This window comes from Ipomoea nil, unplaced genomic scaffold (genome assembly GCF_001879475.1).
Source record: "Ipomoea nil cultivar Tokyo-kokei standard unplaced genomic scaffold, Asagao_1.1 scaffold1034, whole genome shotgun sequence".
Classification (NCBI taxonomy): Eukaryota; Viridiplantae; Streptophyta; class Magnoliopsida; order Solanales; family Convolvulaceae; genus Ipomoea; species Ipomoea nil.
In genome coordinates this window covers 2,498,675-2,522,217 of record NW_017617462.1, presented here as the reverse complement: position 1 = coordinate 2,522,217, position 23,543 = coordinate 2,498,675, and the positions used below count along the sequence as shown (strand labels likewise).

Here is a 23,543-nt window from a genome sequence, read left to right as displayed (position 1 = left end):
CAACTTGAGGACAAGGTGATTTTGATGGGCATGAAAATGATACAACCACTGGAGTAGTAGTACTGTTGTTATTGTTATTATTATTATTATTATTATTATTATTATTATTATTGTTATTATTATTGGTGGTTTAGTTTATAGTGGAATAATGGGTAGTTATACAAGTAGTGGGGTACAGGGGTAGTGGATAGTTTCTATGATCTGTATATATATAGCCACCTATGTACTTGAAGAGGGCACTAAAGAATATATTAATAGATGTCTGGTGACATTTTGGGAGTTAGACTATTACTCGAAGTATAGTCAATGGGAGTTGGGATGTCACTCGAAGTACAGTCGTGTCTCTTTCTCCCCCTTTTCTGGAGTTTAGCTCTTCACTCGAAGAAGAGCAACTCATACAACCTCAGGGTTGTATCATAACATGTCACTAAGAATTCGACTAGACTTAGGCAGCTCCGACGACACTCGGGCGACCGGCACCAATCACTGGTTGCCTTTGAAGAAAGCGACCCAAATGGTCACATTCTTCGTCAATCGAAAAAAGCGACTAGTCCGGTTGATTGGCGATTGACTTTTTGTGAATGACGATGATTTTGTTATCAACGACGACAGTCAATGACGGTCAATAACAACTTACACACTACATACTAGTAACATGTTGATTATTGGTAGATTAGATTTATTTGACCGATTTTAATAAGTTGGAGTGTTTAATTGTAACATTCAAAAGTATATAGACTAATTGTCTTTTTGTGTAAAGTTGAAAGACCTATTTGACTATTTTTTTTATCAAAATAATAATCAAGGGACCAAAAAGTGGTTTTTTTTTTTTTTTTTTAAACCATAACCAAAAAATGATTTAAACACTAAAAAATTAATGATTCTTGAGTAAATACCCAAAATGGTCCCTCGACTATAGCTAAATTCACAAATTGGTCCTCGACTTTTAATTTCAACCAATTAAGTCCTTAACTTTGCAATTTTAACACAATTTGGTCCTTTGTCTATTTGACCGTTTGTTGACTGCGCTTTTTTAGGATATATATGTAATTTCATGGTCCACCGTCGGTTTTTTAAGATTTCGGTTGCATTTCTAGACCGCACTGTTACACTTGAATCCACTGTCGGCGCTGCACCCCATGCCGGAGAGATTATAGCTTTTGATAGATAGATCGCCGAAGTCCTTGGAGTGGCTCTTCGAGAAAGCCGTGACTCCAAGCGATGTAGGCAAGCTGAACTGACTCGGGATCCCCAAGCAGCAAGCGGAGAAGCACTTCCCCCCTCCGAAACGGCGTTGTCACCTCCAAGAGCGTTCTCTAAGCTGAACCGGCTCGTGATCCCCAAGCAGCAAGCGGAGAAGCACTTCCCCCTCCGAAACAACGATGTCACCTCCAAGAGCGTTCTCTTGAGCTTTGCACGTAAAACTACATATATATCCTCAAAGATCGCGGTCAACAAACAGTCAAATAGATGGAGGACCAAATCGTGTCAAAATTGCAAAGTTAAGGACTTAATTGGTTGAAATTGAAAGTCGATGACCAATTTGTGAATTTAGCTATAGTCGAGAGACCATTTTGGGTATTTACTCATGATTCTTTATAAGGTAATATATATTTGATACTTTTTCAATTTTCATCAGCTCAACAAATCAATGCCCAATGCCCACCATCGAAATTCGATGATAATAAGGACGTATGAGCTGCTTGAGTCTCGTCGAAACTTTAGGTACATGTTATTACTGGTCATTAATTAAGCGTTTCAATGCACGAAAACAACACATTCATGAGTTTTATTGCAACTTTTTAAAATGCACGAAAATAACACATTCATGAGTTTTATTACAACTTTTTAAAATACAATGGTCATCACACTACATGGTAATTGTAAAAATTTAAAAAAAAAAACAAAAAAAAAAAAAAACTACGGAGTATTTATTAAAAGTGCAAGGATGCTTATTTGACCTCTGTCTAGAAATTAGAAACTTATTAGTCCATCCACAGCTTACCTACTCGTGTTGGTGCTCGGGGTAGGTAAGCATGAAACTGAACACCAAACTACATATACTATGCAAATCCCAATACGGATGGATGAAACCAGCGGTGCATTGCAGCGATTCCCTCCAGAAGAAGAGACACGGTAACGCAAATGGCGAACGCGGCTGAGATGACAAGAGTGAAGCTGGGAAGCCAAGGGCTAGAGGTATTGTAATCTGAAATCTTATGCTCCCGATATTAATTTTTTTTTTTTTTTAATTTACCTTTGAATTTTTCGTTTTCTTGTATCAGATTTTCCTATGATGGATTCAATTCCAATCCGCATTCGGTTAAGATTTTATTAACTCTCAGTGTAAATGTAATTAACATTCACCCGGGGTAACCACCGGCCGGAGCTTGTAGTGTAATTTGCATTTCTCCGTTGTCAACTTGTTATTTTGCTTTATGATTAATTTGCAATTTGTAAGTGTTGAGATTAACAAGGACCAAAAAAAACAATAATAGTGGCAGGAAGTTAAAAAAGTCAAGATTTACATGATTCGGTAATGTCACTAAGTCCCAAGAATAAAACTATTCATTGATTGTGATGGTAATACAACTCTTAGGGATAGTATTTATAGACATCAATTTGTATACAATTGCCGGACTCCTATTTCTTTATCAGATTCATAAGACAATTTCCTATTCAGACAAACTCAATAGTAAGAGTGTTTATCTTGTGCAGGTTTCTAGATTGGGGTATGGATGTATGGGGTTAACTGGGATGTACAATAATCCAGTGACAGAGGAGGAAGGGATAGCAATTATCAAAGAGGCTTTCAATGCAGGATTCACATTTCTTGATACTGCTGATGTTTATGGGGCTAATCATTCCAATGAGTATTTGGTGGGAAAGGTAAAAAATTGTGGTTGAGAAATGATTTCTCCAGATGCTAATGTGATTACATAATATGTGCATTTGTCAGCATTTTGGTAATATATTGGACTGCTTTATCAGTAATATATACTTTTGCCTAATTATTATGTGGAGTTAATACTCGATTTCGTCCCTAGACTATTAAGATTTCACCGTACCACTTTGTTTATCGACTTCCAAACTTGGTCAATTTCATCGCCAATTATGGAATTTTTACCTAAAATAGTCCTTGGTCCAAACCAAAATAGTCTTGAATGAGGACCATTTTGGTTAACAATTGCATAGTTGGGGATGAAATTGAGCAAATTTGGAAGTCGATGACCAAAGTGGTGAAATTCTAATAGTTGAGGGACCAAATCGGGTATTAACTCTTATTATGTGGTATTCAGGTAAACTTTGTCAAAATAATTTTCATTGCATGCAAAAGATGAAAATGTGATGGCTCAATATAACTACAGACTTGATTACTTTGTTATTCTATATTGTGAAAGTGTCACAGTTACCAACCGGAAAGGAAATTTTTGCCTGGAAAGTTATGCTGTTAATGAGCAATAATGAGTGTGGAAAGGTTAGGTTAGCTAGATTGGATATTGGGCAAAATGCTTACTCATTGATTGTTAGACCATTGAATTCAAACTCTGAGAAACAGACTGATCTTTCATATACATTCCTTTACGAGTGAGTTTTGCATAATAAATCCAACCTATTGAATGAGTAATGAACAGTGTAGGCTGGGGAAAGTCCAGAAAGGGGATGGATGGACAGCATTGGCAACTTGCAAAATAAGGAATAAGCTATAAATTTAAAACTCTTAATAATAGCTTAAACCGACCATAAAATCTGGGGAAAATTATCTATCAGAACAGTATTAATTTTCAGTCAATACAAAAAGAGTTCTAAAGATGGCAGTTGGCTGGAAGTTCCAACATCGATCGCGTAGATAATGGTCTTTACAGTAGCAGGTTTTTCCATTTTCAAAAACTAATCTTCCTAGACAATCTTGATTTAGGTTTCTTGCATAACATTTGTTGTTGTCTTGTTACTGAAATAAAATTAGAAAAGGTGAAAATTTCGGTTGTCCCCTATGTGTTTTGTATATTAGAACTACCACAGGATAAATGGAAATGGTTAATGATGAATTTATATATTTAAAGCAGAAAATGTTGTTTCCCTCATTTTTAATATTACATGCTATTATGCTGATTTCTTTCTCTTTGGGGGTGATTTGGTAAATAGTTGTTAGCTGATTGGGTTAGTAAGTTTGACTAGTTAATAGCATTAGCTGATTGTAGAAAAGTGTTTGGTAAAGTAGCTGTTAGCTGATAGCTGATTACATGCAAAATGATTTTCTCAAAAAGCTGATCGAAAAAGCTACTTTGAGCAGCCTTTTGAATTTAAACATTTTGGAGCAATAAATTGTTACAAGAAGCTAATTAATCAAACACTCATATTGATTGTTTAACCAAGTCAAACAGCTAACAGTGATCAAATAAGCCAAAATTGGCTGGTAGGCTAACTATTTTACCAAACAAGGCCTTTGTCAGTTTTTATTGAGGTGTTTGTATTTGTTATGGTATATAACGATTGCAGGCATTAAAGCATTTGCCTAGAGAAAAAGTACAGCTAGCCACAAAGTTTGGGATGTACAGATTTGAACCCACTCAGGTTGTCGTGAGAGGTACTCCTGATTATGTTCGCTCCTGCTGTGAAGCTAGCTTGCACCGCCTTCAGGTTGACTATATTGATCTTTACTACATACATCGTATTGATACAACAATACCTATTGAGGAAACTGTAAGTGCTTTAGTTTTTTCTCGTTTTAGTTTTAGTTTTATTTTGCTCCTTCATACAATCATACCCCTCATAGCTCTTAATTTATAGTATATCAAGTTCTCTTTGAGAAGTCTTTAGTTTCTGTTTGCTAATGAGTTCCTTTTTATTTATTTATTTATTTATTTATTTATTTTGGTGGCTGTTCAGATGGGAGAAATGAAGAAATTAGTTGAAGAAGGAAAAATAAAATATGTTGGCTTATCAGAAGCTCACCCAGACACAATAAGGAGGGCACATGCGGTTCATCCAATAACTGCTGTGCAACTGGAGTATTCCCTGTGGACACGAGACATTGAAGAGGAAATTGTACCGCTTTGCAGGTTTCTTTATATCTTGATATGTTATAAATATCTTTGAAAAGTTCTTGTTCTTCTTATGCAATCCATTCCTGTGGTGAGGTATTGAGCCTTCTGGTATTTAATTATAAAATCCGTTCCTCGCAATAGGCGTCACAACTTTCTTGTTCTCATTCTTAAACAACAAAGCAAGAATGTAAATAGAACAATAATATACAATATCGTTTTTAAGCTTGGGTAGTCCTTTCCCATATTTACAGGGAACTTCGAATTGGGATTGTTCCATACGGCCCTGTTGGTCGTGGGCTTTTCGGTGGAAAGGCAGTTGCTGAGAGCTTGCCTGCTAACAGCTCCTTGGTATGAAGGTCAACTTACATTTTAGTCACTCAGAAGAATTCAATTAATTATATGAAATTTGGCACTACCAGGTGAAACATCCCAGGTTTACAGGCGAAAACTTTGAGAAGAACAAGACCATCTATTTTCGTTTGGAAGAACTCTCTAAGAAACAAGGATGCTCACCTGCTCAACTTGCTCTTGCGTGGATTCTTCAACAGGGGGATGACTTTGTACCCATTCCTGGTAAGTCACCTGCATAAGTTTTTTATGAGCCCCAGCATCTATCTTATCATCCATTATCTCACTCAATCACAAAAACCCTTCTCCCTATTAGTTTATAAGTTTTTTCTTAGTTTTTTGTAGACCCGCTATTTTACTATCCAATATCTTAATTATTTCTTTATTTATTTGAATTATAAATTTTAAATTTTAATAAAATTTAATTAAAATAAACATACTACATTTAATTAAAACGATAATTATAACATTAAAATTAAACAACTAATTGCTTAAAAATTAAAACCAATTACTTAAAAATTAAACTACAAAGCGGTTCAAAATAAATTAAAGTGCATAAAAAACTAAAATTACAAGAATATAAAATTAAACTACAAAACAGTTAGAAAAAAATACTAAATACTGTGAGTAATATTATTGTTATTATTATTTTATGCTTATAATCTATGGTTAGTTTTATATGGTTAGAATAAGTCTTCTGCTTCTATCCTGTTAGATAGAGTAGTTAGAGAGATAGACTCAGATATACTCTCCTGTAATCTTATCGATTGTTATTGAATTGAATTTTGAATTCTCATCTGGTATCAGAGCCTAAACACGACCCTCCACCGCAAAACACCTAACCCCCTCTTTCCCCACCATGTCGTTGAATTCATCGGAGAGAACTCCGTCCACCGGCCGAACTCCGTCCGCCGCCGGTGGTTCGTCTCCGGCGAACGCCAACCCCTTGGCCGGCGCACATCACTTTATTTCTATGAAACTCAACTCCATAAATTTTTTATTTTGGAGAACGCAGCTCATCCCTTTTCTCCGAGGGCAGGATTTGATCGGGTTCGTTGATGGCACCAACCCGTGTCCGCCGGCGAGATCACTGTCGTCTCCGGCGAGTCTGGCTCCGGTGCTACCACCACCACGTCGTCGACCCCGAACCTGGCGTACAAAGCATGGGTCCTCCAGGATCAATCGATCCTTTCCCTATTGATTTCATCAATGTCCGATGAAGTTCTGCATCTCGCGGTTGGCCGGAATACCGCCGCCGACGTCTGGAAGTCCATCTGCACCGCTCTCGGCTCCAATACGCAGGCGAGGTGCCTGAGTTTGCTAGGCCAGTTCCAGGCGCTCCGACAAGGGGCGTCGACGCCGGGCGATTATCTAGGGAAGGCGGTACTACATTAAAATTAAAATTACAAGCATTTTTGAAAAATTACAAGCATTTAAAATTACAAATACTGAAATTTTAATTGAATCACTTATTACATTTAAAACAATATAAATAAAAACCTATGGGGGAGGTACATTTCAACGAAGTTGTTTAATATCATTACAATACTTTGTGTGTAGCAAGTTGCTCCTCCGTCATCTCCGATGTGTCCTTCATCAATATATCATATTCTCTCAATCGAATTTTCCTTTTGTCATGTTCCAATTTCATTTTTTTGATATCTTTCCAATTTTTCTATTTATTTTTGTAACGATCCTTGGATATCTTTATCATCATTGTTGGTGTAGCGTTCTTTGGTTTTTTGTTTCGCTGTCTTTTTTCCCATTGATCGAGGGAAAATTTCTTCGCAACCACCTCCACTACCTTCTACACTTCCGCTTGATATTTGATTGGTGGATGATATACTTAAAGGAGAGTTGATGAGCTACAAAGCTGAGTTGCCAACTTGAAAGTTCTTTGCAAATGACTCATACGTGTTCGTAGCCAAAATTGTCTCGACCATATTTTGCTTATATTCTTCCATAGAACGTACAATAATATTCACATGTTAGCACTACTAAGCCGCATTCCTTGTAACTTATAATAAAGTGCATGAAACTCAAACGTTTTAGAATGAATAAGACCACAATGCGTCTTTAATCTTTGTTGGGTTCTCGTTGGCTCACCGTTAGGGTGATTGGAGTTGTAATATTCTTTGGCGTGCTTCCAAAATGTTATACCCTTTTTGGTCATTACCCACTCTTTGATCTTGTGGTATGAGCACGTGTCAACATTTCGTCATCTTCTATACTCCAAAGTTGTCGACTACTCTTCGAGTTGGCTGATGATGGAATAATTGTTATATCATTTTCGCTTTGTGTGGAAAAATGTGAAAATTGAGTAAATTGTATGTTACTCGAAAATTGGGCACTTTGTATGTTGATTGAAAATTGTGAAGACCCCCAAATTGGGAATTTTGAAATATAGGTTCAAATGATGGAAATTGAACATTACCTGGAAGTTGGACATTTTGTGAAAATTGAGAATTTTGTAAAAATTGAAAATTTTGTGAAAATTGAAAATCTGGGAGAAATTAAGAATTTTGGAGAAATTGACAATTTTGTAAAGATGGTTGGGAAGAAAAAAAATTGGGTTAGAAATTTTGATAACTTGGATTGTCTTTCTCCATTGTGCTATTCAAAAGAAATTGCTTTGAGATGTAGGAATTGAGAGAATAATATGAATGAATTGAGGGTAGGATGAAAAATAAAAAAAATTATAGAGATAAATAGTATTTATAAATTATATATATATACGTTGTCTGACGACAGTTGAAATTTGACTGTTGTTAGCAACAGCCAAATGTCTATCAATTAGGTGTGGTTGCCAACTGACGGTCACTCTCAATTGCCCAACCGGACACGTTTACTAAAGACACCAGTTTTTTTTTTTTTTTTTTTTTTTGAAAAACCTACAAAAGCAAAATTGTTTTTGCATGAGTAAAAACCAACAAAAAAATCACTTTCTACATTAGTTAAAAATCATCTCACAAACTTTTCATTATTTCAAAAACCACAAAAACTTTGTTGTTGGTTTTTACTCTTATCAGGTTAAAAAAAAAAAAAAAAAAAAAAAAAAAAAAAGAAGCTCAGTGAGACGCGCAAGTGCGTCTCACTGGCTTTACACGCGCCCGCTTATGCGATTGCTAACGGCCACTCTCAATAGATAGACATTTGGCCGTTGTTAGCAACAACCAATTTTAAGTTGTTGCTAGGCAACGACTATATATATATTATTTTTATATATAAATATCATTTATCTCTACAATTTTTCACTTTTCATCCTACTCTCAATTCATTCTTATTATTCACTCAATTCCTTCATCTTCAAATAATATATTTTGCATAGCACAATGGAAATAGGCAATCCAAGTCATCAAAATTTTCAACTCAATTTTTCTTCTTCCCAACCATCTTCACAAAATTGTCAATTTCTCCCAAATTTTCAATTTTCACAAAATTTTCAATTTTCACAAAATGCCTAACTTTCGGGTAATGTTCAATTTTCGCATTTGCCCTTATATTTCAAAATTCTCAATTTGCGAAGTCTTCACAATTTCCAATCAACATACAAAGTGCCCAATTTCCGGGTAACATGCAATTTACTCAATATTTGTCTTTTTTCATACAAAGCGAAAATGATGTAACAACTATTCCACCACCGGCCAAATCAGAGAGTCGTAGACAAATTTGGAGTTTAGAATACGACAAAATGTTGACACACGCTCATACCACAGTCTCACAAGATCAAAGAGTTGGCAATAACCAAAAGAGTATAACATTTTGGAAGCACGTCAAAGAATATTACAACGCCAATTACTCCAATGGTGTGCCAATGAGAACCCACCAAAGATAAAAGACGCATTGGGGTTCTATTCGTTGTAAAACCTTTGAGTTTCATGCAACTTATTGTTACAATGAATGCGGCCAAGCGGTGCTATCTATTCAAATATTATTGTGCGTGTTACGAAAGAGTATAAACAAAAATGTGGTCGAAACAAATTTGACTATGAACACGTATGGGTCATTTGCAAAGACCTTTGGAGCTGGAAACCCAGCTTTGTAGCTAGTTAGCTCTCCTTAAGTAAATCATCTACCAATCAAACATCAAGTGAAAGTGTAGAAGGTAGTTGATGTGGTAGCTAGCGAATAAGTTTTTCCCTGACCAATGGGAAAAATGGCTGCGAAGCGAAATGCCAAAGAACACTACACCGACAATTATGATGATATCCAAGAATCGTTACAAAAACAAATAGAAATCTTGGAAAGCTATCAAAAAATGAAATTGGAACACAACGAAAGAAAAATTCGATTGGGAGAATATTATATATTGATGTAGGACACATTGGAGATGACGGAGGAGCAAGCTATACACATAGAGTATTGTAATGATATTAGACAACGTCGGCGAAATGCACCTCCGCCGTAGATTTTTATTTATATGGTTTTACATATAATGGGCGATTCAATTAAAATTTTCATATTTGTAATTTTAATTTTAATGTAGTATGTTGTAATTTTTTTCTAACCGGTTTGTAGTTTAATTTTTTTATGCACTTTAATTTATTTTGAACTGCGTTGTACTTTAATTTTAACCAATTACTCCGTAGTTGTTTAATTTTATAATTATCATTTTAATTAAATGTAGGTAGGTTTATTTTAATTAAATTCCATTATATTTATAATTAAAATATAGGATAGTAATTTGGTGGGTTCACAAAAAATAGAGAAAAAAGTATAACTAAAGGGTTTTTGTGATTGGGTGAGGGAGCGTTATGTTGTGCACCATGCATGGTGCACACGGTTGCAAAAACGATGTCGTTTTGACGTCCGACTTTAAAAAAAAAAAATTCAATTTCGATTGCCGTTAACGGCGTTATGTTGTGCATAATTTGAACTATATAGTTCATTCATTCTGGATATATAGTTCATCCATTCTGGATATATATTTCATTCATTCTGAATATACATTTCATTGATTCTGGATATATAGTTCATTCATTGTGGATATATAGTTCATTCATTCTAAGTATATATAGTTCATTCATTCTAAGTATATATAGTTTATTCATTCTGGATATATAATTCAAATTATGCACAGCATAATGCCGTTAACGGCAATCGAAATTGATTTTTTTTTTTTAAAGTCAGACACGTTTTTTTAATCAAAACGACGCCGTTTTTGCAACCGTGTACACCATGCATGGTGCACACGGTTGCACGACATAATTTGTGTCGGGTGAAATAATGGACGATGACATGGGTGATGGGGCCCATAAAAAACTGAAGAAAAACCATCGCACAATCTTTTTCACTATTCCAAAAATTACCAAAAGTTTTGTTGATGGAGATGCTCTAAGAGTGAGAAGTGAGAACAACCTTCTGTGAAGAGTTTGTTTTTTTTTTTTTTTCTGAAACTCTAGCCTTCCGTGTCCACGCTCAATAAGAGCAGCCATTCTGGTCACCTCTCTAACAATTTATCAGATCCTTTCGCATGCTCTCGTGCTGCAACAGGTTACAGGTACCATTTTGGTTACAACTCCATGCCTCCTTCCATGCTTGCTCAAAGACTATTCAAACTTGACCCTTAACACTCTTCTTTCTCTCACATTTACCCCATCATTTCCTAAATCACAAAATATAACAAAATAACATTAATTAGTACATTATCCATGCATCCGCAATTCAGCCACAAATCTATTCTACAATTGCACTAATTAACTCCTTATCACAAATACAGCATATACATACATACATATATGTATGTATCAACTTTTCTGCAAAACAAAAGATTAGTTTGCAGGAATAACCCTAGCCCCACACTTGTAACCACAAGGTCACGAGTTTGAATCCTTGCCCTCTTGCTTTGAGCCTAACAGCTATGGGTAACCAAGGCTGGTTTCTTTCATTGTGGTCCTTTGCCGACTAGGGTCACTAGGCAGAATTTACCTAAACCCGATAGCTATGGTCGTGGGGCTTCCCTCGTCATCCAAAAAAAAAAAAAAAGATTAGTCTGTGCATGAGAAAACAAAATAAATAAATAAGTGATCTCCTTCTAGCTCATCTATATTTCTCTAGTTGCTTTAGTCAAACACATTCTTGAAACTTGTTCTCTCTTCCCCAAAAATCCAAGATATGTTAGCTCAGGGCATTATTAAACTAGTAGTTTTGTTTTATACTGAAGATGATAAATTGCCCATGAAAACTATGCACTTGCATTATTATCTTCCGTTATCAAGCTACATTTGTGTATGCAGGAACTACTAAGATAAAAAACCTTCACGAGAACATCGGCTCTGTGAAGATAAAGCTCACGAAAGAAGATCTGCAAAACGTTTCTGATGCTGTGCCTATCAGTGAAGTGGCAGGCCCGAGAGTGGGAGAGGCTCTACTCAAGTGCTCATACAAGTATGCTATTACTCCTCCATTGAATTGAAGTAATAAGAAGTTTGAAGTGTCTTCTAGCATTAAAAGGACTAGAAATGCATCAATCTCCTGTTACTTGGAAGTTGGAAAGCCATGATTTTGAGAGCATCAAAGGTTTTCTTGAACTTTCATTTGTCAACTAGCAAATGTTTGTCAATATGCTTGTTTATGTGAAACAAGGGTTAACTCTTCATGACTCCAAAATTTGTGCTATCAAGTGAACATGTTCTAGTTGTTTGTCAAATTAATTATATCATGGATTAGGGTTTGTCAAATTAATTATATCATGGATTAGGGTTCATCTTATATCGTGGACTTGATTTATAAACATTCAATAAATCAAACATGAGTTTAAATTCATTAAAACACTATTGCATGTTCATTCAAATGGTACTTATTGACTAATCCTCACTTAAACATTAAAGTATATATTTTTTCAATAATTAATATATACAAAAGATCATTAAAAATATCTCATTGATTTTTTAAAATAATTTCCATACTTTTTTTTTTTTTTGAAAAAACAAAGCTTTTATTAAATTAATTGCTCAATACACGTAGGAATAGAAGAAAACCAAGTATAAGGACCAGGTTGCGAAAAAGCCGCTCTAGCTAAGGCATGAGCACACTTATTCACTGATCTAGATATATAATTGAAAGACACTACTTCAAAGTGTCTACGAAACTCCTTGCAGGCATTGATCGCGCAACCAGCGTACGAATGATTAGATCCGGACCCATTAAGGAGAGTACAAACCACTTGACAATCGGATAGGATAGCAACCTTGGTGTAGCCTAAATCTTTGACCCAGGATAAAGCCTCTTTCACAGCCAAAGCCTCTGCGAAGTGTACATCGTTTAAGCAACGTAGCGGTCCATTCTTTGCCCCCACGAAAGTCCCCTCACTGTCAAAAACCACACAACCATAGCAAGTTCCGGCATCACCATTTAACACAGAAGCATCAACATAAAAATAAAAATAATTTCCATATTGATATATTCTTTTTTGAATGTTATTGATTTTATTACAAGGTAGGATTTGTTCTATTTATTGATAAATATATCATTTTGATAATTATTTGATGAACCTATAGTCCAATAGTATTGATTTAATGAACGTGTAGACGTGTAATAGTAACCTAATGAATTTACAATAGTGACTGAATGTATCTACATTGTAATAGTGACTCGATGAATTTACCTATATTTGTAACTTAATGGACTTATAGTGGTAAATTGATAGACATGTAGCAATTAGTTGATGAACTTGAAATAATGACTTAGGTTATCTTTATTTCTGTAATACTCTCTAACAAATAAAAGTGATCCCTCTCGTATAGAATAATTAATCTGGCTAGCACTTTGTCCCTTAACTGGGTTGGCCCAGTGTGAACAAGAATTAGTCTGAGTATGCTACGGGTTTAAAGGCAATCGTTATGTTGTGGAACTGTGCCCACTTTGCAAGGTGGGCACGGTTCCAAACGACGCCGTTTTCATGCGGCACCGTTATATTCCATAATTTCTATATAGTATATTCATAAAATCTATACTGTAGATTCATAATTTCTAAACTATAGATTCATAATTTAAATACAGTAGATTCGTAATTTCTATACAATAGATTCATAATTTCTATACTGCAGATTCATAATATCTGTACTGTAGATTCATAATTTTTAAATTGTATGTTTATTAAATTATGAACATATAGTTCTGTGATTTGTGAATACAGAGTTCAACAATTGAAAATATGAACATCGAAAATTATGAACATATAGCTCTATAATTATGAACATATGTTTATAAAATTATGAGCATATAGTTTTATCACATGTTCACAAACCGAATATTGTAGATTCATAATTTCTATACTGTAAATTCATAATTTAAATACAGTATATTCATAATTTCTAAACTGTGCGATTGCGAAGAGAGAAACGCCGTTAGCGGCAAGTGAAAAATAATTTTTTTTTAAAATTAGAACTGAAAACGACGCCGTTGTGGAATTGGGCACGGCTCCACAACATAATTTGCCGCTTAAAGGTGTCTCCTACAATTAGGGTCTGCTCTCATGACACCTCGTGATCTGACAATTTTTTTTTTTTTTAATTCGCACTATTTCTCTACATCTATACAACACCAATCCACTTTCAAAAATGGGTCTTATTTTGACATCACATTAAAAAAAAATATTATATTTTTTTAATAAATACTCCATCTGCCCATTCTATCTGTCCTACTTACTATTCATTGGTTAAACCATCTCTTTCTTCTTTGTTTATTTTCTTTAGTATTTTTAAATTTGATTTTTTTGTGTGTTTATAGTATATATAATGCAATACGTAATATATATATATATATATATATATATATATATATATATATATATATATATATATATAGTATTATATTTAGCTCATTAATTGTTAAACTCTAAAAAGAACTAATTATTAAATAATATTAAATAATTAATACAAAATTATTATAAAGATGTACCTAAAATAAGAGTATAAAATATGTCTATCAACACACACACACACACACACACACACACACACACACACACACACACACACACACACACACACACACACACACACACACACACACACACACATATATATATATATATATAAACATATAATTTTTTTTTTGTTTTGATCACTATATTATTCAAATATATGATAATTCAAAAGTATCAATCACTTTAAGAAATTGCAAAACATAATTTTAACTAATTTTTTAAATTTTGTTACTTACAAATATTTTAATATTGAGCATAAGTTTTCGCGCATCGCGCGTACAAAATGCTAGTGTATATATATATATATATATATATATATATATATATATATATTTGATTCTTTTATATTAATAGTGAGATGTGTCATTTATAATGTATTTTCTATTCGAATTATTTTATCAAATTAATTATGTTTCATTTTTTGTTATGAATATTTTTATAAAGTTTCGATGTGTTTTATTTTTAGCTCATATCCAACAATATTTACAACTATATTTCTTAATGTTTCGCTTTAGTGAAACAAATTTCTAAATCCGTCCCTATTGTTTCGCCCCCACCCCCCCCCCCCCTTCAACCGAATTTCTGTCCTGATACTCTGGTGCGATAACTTGGGTGCAACATACCTATATTCTAATCCGGTATTTCACACGAGGACTAAACACGTTGAGATGGATTATCATTTTGTTTGAGATAAGGTGGCATCTGGGGGGTTGAAAGTGAACTTTGTCTCCACACATGATAAGCTCGCGGACATATTTACCAAGTCGCTCTCCACGTCTCGATTTAGTGATCTACGGTTCAAACTGGGTGTGGTCTCATGTCCCCCGTCAACTTGAGGGGGAGTATTGAGTTGTTAGATAGTTATGGTTAAGTTAGAGTCTATGTGGTTCTCTACCTTTCCTGCTATCTTTCTATTAAGCTTGACGTATATAAATGATGTACCTTTCCATGAATAAACATAGTACAAGTTTTAATCACTTCGTCATATGTAATTTAGTTATTTTAATATGTTAATTGATTGTTGGGCATCGATTGAATTGGCGGAGTTTAGCCCCTGCTCAATTCGAGACGTGGCGTTGTGGCTTACCATCGAGAGATGTAGTTAAATGGTTAATGTCCACCTATTTATCACCAATTGATTTTAAGTAGGATATGACAATCAAATAACCAAAAAACAATGTGGTTAAGTGTGCTTGACTTACCGCCAATGATTGTGTGCAGAGATTTACATACCATTTTAATCTAAACAATATTTTTTATGTATTATTGTAGTTCGTTGGAGATGCAATCTTGTTTTTCACTATATCATGGCATTAGTTTTAGATTTAGTGGAACTTAGGTGGATGAGATAATTATCTTTATTGGTCTTTAGATGAAACTAATAATGAAGAAAAAAACATATAATTATCGGGTCACACTTGTGTGAGACCGTCTCACGGATCTTTATTCGTGAGACGGGTCGTGTCAATATACAAATCTAATATTTATACTAGCAAATGTAATATTAAATATTACATTTCATCTTGACTCGACCTGTCTCACGGACAAATATATGTGAGACGGTCTAACACAAATTTTTTGTCATAATTATCTAGCCTTCATCATTAGTAGCCAATACACTTAAGAAGATTCAGTGCAGCTTCCAATATTTGTTATTAATCGACAACCTCAAAAAAGAAGACTAACAAAAAACGAACATCATTCTAAATTTAAGAAGCAAAATAATTGAAAGTATGTGCTATGCATTTAGATAAATATTGTTTTTGCTTGTTAAATCATGTAACTTAAGTTATATATTATTTGATTATTTTGGTGCCTATTAAATCATTTGCAGATTAGGCTGTATTTTGTGCAACCCATTGATGTTTTTTGTTGTTTTGGTGTTTATTAAACAGGTGCATATTATTTTGTGCAACTTAAGATGTTATATAAACAGGTGCATATTATTTTGTGCAACTTAAGATGTTATTATGTAACAAACGAAAGAATTTGAAAATATTTTACAAAATGACCAATATGTCATTTAATAATTTAAAAATTCAAAATAAATTGTTAACATTAACAAAATCTATAAACAATGGATAGAAACTGCCACTTTTAACATAATTATAGGGGAAATTTTGTATATGAAAATAATTCATGGACCGAGTCTACAATTTAGATATAACTAATGGACTGAAATCGTCATTTTTTCTATAATAAGTAAAGTTGATTTTATTTAAATTTTAATTAGTAGGTAAAATTAGTTAGTTATTTCCTAAAATATAAATATCAAATTTATAATAAATTATTATTATTACTATTATTATTATTATTATTATTATTATTATTATTATAATACAATAATATATATTTTCTTGATATTGCTCAAATTTGATAATCAAATTTACCAATTTAAAAAAGTGCAAAAGATAAATGGAATTTAAAAGTTTATCATAGGACATTAGGATGTCCATCGTATAATTGTTTGGCGGTGTTTGAATGCACAACCATAGAGTTATTGATGGACGATATTTGGTACAGGAATGCTGATACACCCGCCCCGTGGTTGTATCGGTCGTGTTCTTTTTCGAGGAAAAAAACACAAAACTCCACAAGAAAAATGGTTGGGGAAGGAGGAAGTAATGGAAGTGTTTTCAAGAATGAACTACTTTTCTCTGCACTATCATCAGCTTGCTACACTCTCTTTATAGCTAGCGTTTATTACATTCAAGCTACCCTGCTACAAACTAGCAAGGCCTCAACAGAAATATTATTGTTAATACTACGTGGAAACTCAACCTACCACAAAGTCTTCAAAGCGTGCCGGAAGTTTACGCGTTCTTTGCGGTCTCTGTTCACCAATGACGCTCCCTTTGCCACGTACCTCATTAACTGCTTCCACAATCTCTGCAGATTTATTCACGGTTGTATCACTACCCCGGGTGCCCAAAAACACCTTGTCCTCAAGGTGAAAGTCCGGGAATGTGTCGGTCAATATAGAGACTGGAATCCAAATCGCATCTTCGGGGGGACTGTCAGCCCAATGAACCAACGCTTGAGTCTCTAACTGCCCATTAACGAGGACAGTGCGACTACTACACACAGTCAATGGGGATGGCAATCCTTGTTCCACGACATCACCCGGCAATGGGCGAGTAATCTCTGGTTCTGACCCACGATACGATTTAAGAAGGGAAACGTGGAACACGGGGTGAATTTTTGCTTCTGCTGGCAAGCGTAGATGATACGCCACAGGACCCACCCGTTTCAAAATTTCGAAAGGGCCAAAGAAACGAGCGCTAAGCTTAGGAGATATACGCCTTACTACAGACTGTTGACGAAACGGCTGTAATTTTAACCACACAAAGTCCCCAACCTCATAGACTACCTCTCGTCGTTTTCGATTTGCTATCTGTGTCATGCGGTGTTGCGCCTTCAACAAATTTGATTTAAGCATCTTAAGCAATTCATTACGTTCTAATAAAATCTCATTCAATGAATGAATGTTTGTAGAATCTCGCACGTAATGAGGGATCACCGGTGGCGCACGTCCATACAAAGCCTGAAAGGGACTCATTTGTAGACTATGATTATATGAAGAATTATAGCAGAATTCGGCCCAACCGAGGAACTTAAACCACGATTTCGGTTGATGGTGCACAAACGCGCGGAGGTACTGTTCAAGACCTCTGTTCACCACCTCCGTTTGACCATCCGTCTGAGGGTGGTAGGCTGTACTATGCTTAAGGGTAGTACCGCTGAGCTCAAAGAGACTTTTCCAGAAAACACTCAGGAAGGTGGAATCTCGGTCCGATATGATAATACTGGGGAAGCCGTGGTGTTTGATTACAATATCACTGAAGAGTTGTGCTGCACGAAACGCATTAAAATGAGTGGGTAGTGACCCGAAGTGCGCGTACTTAGTGAGCCGATCAACGACCACCATGATGACTGTAAACCCCTGCGATGGAGGTAGGCCAACAATAAAATCCATCATTATTTCGTCCCAAACACGGTCAGGAATCGGGAGGGGTTGTAACAACCCGGCAGGAGCATGCGGTGTGTATTTTGTCTGCTGACAAGTCAAACATGAAGCAACAAAGGCTTCTACATCTTGACGCATCTTGGGCCAATAAAACAATGCTGCTATACGTACCAGCGTACGTTTAACCCCAGAGTGGCCGGACATCTTGGTAGAATGGAATTCATGTAGCAGCGCATGTTTTAACTTCGATGTTGGGCTAATATATTACCTATGGCGAAAAAATAAAATTCCATTACGCCGGGTAAAATCAGCCGACAATTGACCCTCATCCATGCGTTTGTGTAATTCTTTTAAATCTTCTGAATGAGTATTATCCCACTGCAAGTCCTCCAAAAACTGGGGCACCGGTTGACTTGCAAGTACAAAAACTGCTGATGTGTCCAAAACACGAGACAAGGCATCAGCGGCAACATTGAATTTTCCTGGTTTATATTCGATACGAAAATCGTATCCCAGCAACTTATGGACAAACTTTTGTTGTTCCGGCGTCTGAATCACCTGCGAAAGCAATTCTTTGAGACTATGATGGTCTGTACGTATAACAAACTGGCGACCCAACAAATAATGGCGCCATTTGCGAACAGCTTCTGTTAAAGCTTGTAATTCTCGTAGATAAGCTGAGTTAGCTAACCAACGCGGCCCCATTTTGCTAACCGGTGTGGTATGAGTTTCGAGCTCAGAATAAGAAACAAAGTGATCAAGATATTCAAGGACGACCAAACTCATCGAGGCAAAATTCTAGCCAGAAGCAGGTTTGCTAACAATGTGGGTTTGAAGGGAATTGACCCCTACGTGCTGCACACCAAAGCATTTGATCATCGAAGACTGCGCCTCATCTTGATGATTTTATGTAATTTGCTTGAAGTAAATATTGCGATAAATTATGATAATGAAATGATGAGGTATAGATGAAGAAATGATTGGTGCTATGATAATGTTTTGAACAATGCATGAAAATATATTCATGGCCGAAAAAGTTAGTTTATGCCTGAAGCATGAAGTATCTGAGTAGTTAGCTCATGCTTGAAGCATCCGAGAAGTTAGCTTATGCTTGAAGCATCCGAGAAGTTAGTTTATGCCTGAAGCATCCGAAAAATTAATTCATGACCGCAATATTCGAAAAGTTAAGTTATTTTTGGACGCAAATTATTATGAGTGCAAAGTGATTTTACTACTCGAATTGACTATTCTGAAAGTTTACTTCGATCTCTAAGCTTAGCTTTAACATGGAGTGGTAAGCCTAGAAATTTTTACTTTTCGAATGATGTTTACTTCCTGGACTTTATTTTCCGGAGGAAGTTTACTTCTCGGAGTTACTTCTCTTAGTTTGCATGCTTATTTATGGAAATTTTTCTCATGCATGCAATATGACTCTCGTATGCAATTAACTGGTTGCTAATTCAAAGTTGAATTATTATTTGTTCTACATATCCTATACCAATTCCAGAAGGATTGCTATTATCAAAAAATTATGATAATCATCTTTTGACTAAATTTAAGATGTCAAAATGTTGAATATTTCTCCGAATATGGCTTAGTGCAATTTTGTGTTATTTAAGAAATGGAATACTCCTAAATAAGAATGATAATTGATTTATGTCATACATGATGTAATTTGTTTAAATGTTATTTGAAAGGTAGAAGTAAATTATATCATGTCAGTTTGCCCGAAACAAACGAGGGAGTAACTTATATCATGCCAGTTTGCCCGAAGCAAACGAGGAAATGAATTATTTCATATCAATTTGCCCGAAGCAAATGAGGGAGTGAATTATATCATGTGAATTTGCACGAAGCAATTCCCAAAATAGTTAGTGAACTAATGTAAAGTTGAGGATAAGGATTTTTGGGAGATCTTGAAGATCTATTTTATTTGACAAGCTTCACAGCTTCCCTATGATTGTTGCGTATCCTTGTAACATCATTTGATATGTATGCTTTCATATCTGATTATATATTTTCTTGTTGGGGACATCAGTTTTATATGCTATTGTGGTTATCACAATCTGACCTACTGCATATCATAATTATTCCCCCCTAGAACCTAGTACGTGGTATAAAACTAACATTTCCCATCTGCGTTTTATTCACAGTGTGCAGTCTTTTTCCTATATCACCATCATAGCGTACCTTTGTGGGCATGTATATGTTGATTATAAACATCCATTTGTTATTTAAATCCTTAGAGCCCATGATAAGGGATCAATATATAAATTAGGTACGCTGACTGCACAGTTTATGAAGATCATTTCACGGCATTAGGGGGAGATAAGAGCTCAAATTTTATAGAATGCCGAGAAATTCTATGAATGATTGATCTTCAATATTTGAATTCACGTACTAGGTAGACTGAACTAGAAGTTCATAAGAAGTAAACTGAACTGGAAGTTCAGAAGATAATTAATCTGACAATATATATACTGATAAAAAGAGTGACTGGGTCCCATGTATCTTCCCGAACTTGGACCGTATGTATTTACCAATGCTCCTTGACGCCAGAAGCGTGGAGACATGTTGGTATAAAAGACAAGAATCCGCGGAAAGCTAAAACTAGTAGAAAATTTCGTCACTCTTGAAATCGATTAAAGAAGTATGTCCTGAAGGCATTCGTCCAGAAGGCGAAAAAAAAAAACCCAGTAAATTTATAGGTGCACCCAAAATTATAATAATGGGGATGCGGAATGACCAGATAAAAATATCTTTGGGAAATGTCTAGAGTCTGGTTGAATTAGAAATTGCCATTATTTTATATATATGGGAGAAATTTATGAAAAATGTTATAGTTGTCGACAACAGAATTGCCTTTACAAATTGCTCTCGTTATATGAGAATCTGGATCCAGAGCTAGGCACCAGTTGTGTCTTGGTATTTTTTATGTATAAAGGAGCAATTAAGGCATATACAGCTCAACTCGCTAAAACTGTATTCTCTTTATAACAAGTACACCATTTAATGTTAACCCTGAAGGTTACAAATGGGTGTTTGTACAAAAGAGAAATACAAATAATCTGGTGGTATGATATAAAGCGAGACTGGTATCTTAAGGTTTTACGCAGAGACCTTAAATTGATTTTTGATCAAATGTTCTCTCCCATAACATATGCCATTACGTTCCGCTAATTAACATCATTGGCAGTGAATTATAAATTTAGATATGCAGTTGATGAACGTCATGACCAACAAACTTACGGGTCATTAGACGCTAATATTTATTTGTAAATCCCTGATGGATTGAACACTTTTGAAATAAAGAAAGTGAAAATAGCAACGTGTAGCATTAAACTACCAAGTCTTTGTATGACTTGAATATTATTGACTGAGTGTTTTCCTCCCGAAGAAGGAATATGCGAATAATATGTACCATTATGTATTCGTTAACGAATTGCTAATGGAGTTACTTATTCATTATCTCAGTCGATATTGATGGTTTAAATGTTATTGAAACACAAAGAGAGCTTGGTGATATTAGCTCATACCGAAAGACGGAGTTTTGAAATAAAAGACTTGGGAAATCCAAGTATTGTCTCGACCTGAAGATCGAGCTTCTCCTTGAAGAGGTTTTATACACCAGTTAGCCTATTTGAAAAATGTCTTGAAGATGTTTTATATGGATAAGTATTATTTACTTATCACACAAACAGTTGTCCAATAATATCTTGAAGTAGATAAAGGACCATTTAGACTCGAAGATGATAATGAGGATATTTAGGGACTGGAAGTCCATCACTTCATTCCTATTGGAGCACTATTATTGAACTAGAAGTTCCATAATCGCATCAGGCCTGATATTGGATTTGCGATGAAATTGTTAGCAACATTTAGTGTGCCCCCATACAATGAAAATTGGAATGGTATTTAACATATCCTCTAGCACTTTCGAGGTACAAAGATTTTGACATTTATGTGAGAAACCCATATGTGGTTTTGATGGGCTACTTGGGCACTGGCTCTTTTATTTGATCCCTATGATGCCAAGTCCTAGACTGGTTATGTTATGTTTTACCCTCCCAATGTCCCATATGAGGAAAAAATAAGATTGTGTTGCACAAGCAATTCAAGTAATAGGTTTCTTAAGGGGAACCTTACAAAAAATATTGCACCTAAGCCCTTCTATACACATGAACTCCAGAAGAGTGGTAAAATTCTTGTTGAGAAAGTTTTCCCCAGTGAACAATCTGGTAGATATGCTCACTAAATTTCTTCCTACATCCACTTTTGAGTAATATGTTCATAAAATTGCGATGCGTGGGCTTAGAAGATTGTTGTCTTCTGGGGGAGCGACAACCCCTAACTGCACTGGAATGGACAATCTAGAAGGCTTTTGAAATCCTGAAGATTATGCTCCGAAAGCATATGGTTGTACTCTTTTTCCCTTAGCTAAGTTTTTTCCCACATGGTTTTCTTAGGCTAAGGTTTTTAATGAGGCAATCGATGTTGGTGCACTTGAGTGGATAGTCCTGAAGACCTTTGAAATCTTGAAGATTATGCCCGGAAGGCTTATGGTTGTACTCTTTTCCTTAGCTAAGTTTTTTCCCACAGGGTTTTCTTAGGCTAAGGTTTTTAATGAGGCAACCGGTGCAACACAATGGTTTAATATACTTCGTGTACTCTTTTCCTCGTCTAGTTTTTCCCACTGGGTTTTCTAGCGAGGTTTTTAACGAGGCATGAATATAGTTATTTAATGGCCAAGGGGGAGTGTTATAAATATTTCAATTAGTGGCCATTAATCTTGAGACTCTTCATTTGCCTTCTACTTAATATCTTGTTTATGATAAGTATGTGAAAGGTTGTAATGGTCCCTATAAATTGAGGGTGAAGACTTAATGAAAAGATGGTCTTATGAAATTGTGTTTTATACATAGTGTTCTTCATCTCCCTTTTACATATCTATTCTATATACTCATATACATACAATCACAAAGCAGTACCATGCAAACATCACGCGAGAACTGGGCTAGTTGATAGGCCAGATTTCAACAAGAGTATAATTTTATGTGTCCATTTAAAATTATTAAGAGTATAATTTTATGTGTCCATTTAAAATGATTGTGCATTCAAAAATCAAAATTGTTTTCTTTTGGTAGATTAAGAAAAGAAAATTTTATGTATTTTCATTTTCTATTATAACTTTTACTGTCACACATAAAATCTTGGTGTAGACACTTGTGTTGGAACTCACATAAAAAAGTAA

At 35.0% G+C, this 23,543-nt stretch overlaps 1 protein-coding gene across 1 annotated transcript; it reads left to right on the top strand.

Annotated features, from left to right (window-relative positions):
- The first annotated feature begins 2,004 nt into the window (after positions 1-2,004).
- LOC109180788 (perakine reductase-like) lies at positions 2,005-12,045 on the top strand. The gene is made up of 7 exons (XM_019330487.1): positions 2,005-2,199; positions 2,719-2,889; positions 4,501-4,704; positions 4,891-5,063; positions 5,300-5,396; positions 5,468-5,621; positions 11,633-12,045. The coding sequence occupies exons 1-7, from the start codon at positions 2,146-2,148 to the stop codon at positions 11,809-11,811; spliced, it is 1,032 nt and encodes a 343-aa protein (XP_019186032.1). The 5' UTR covers positions 2,005-2,145; the 3' UTR covers positions 11,812-12,045.
- The last annotated feature ends 11,498 nt before the right edge of the window (positions 12,046-23,543 follow it).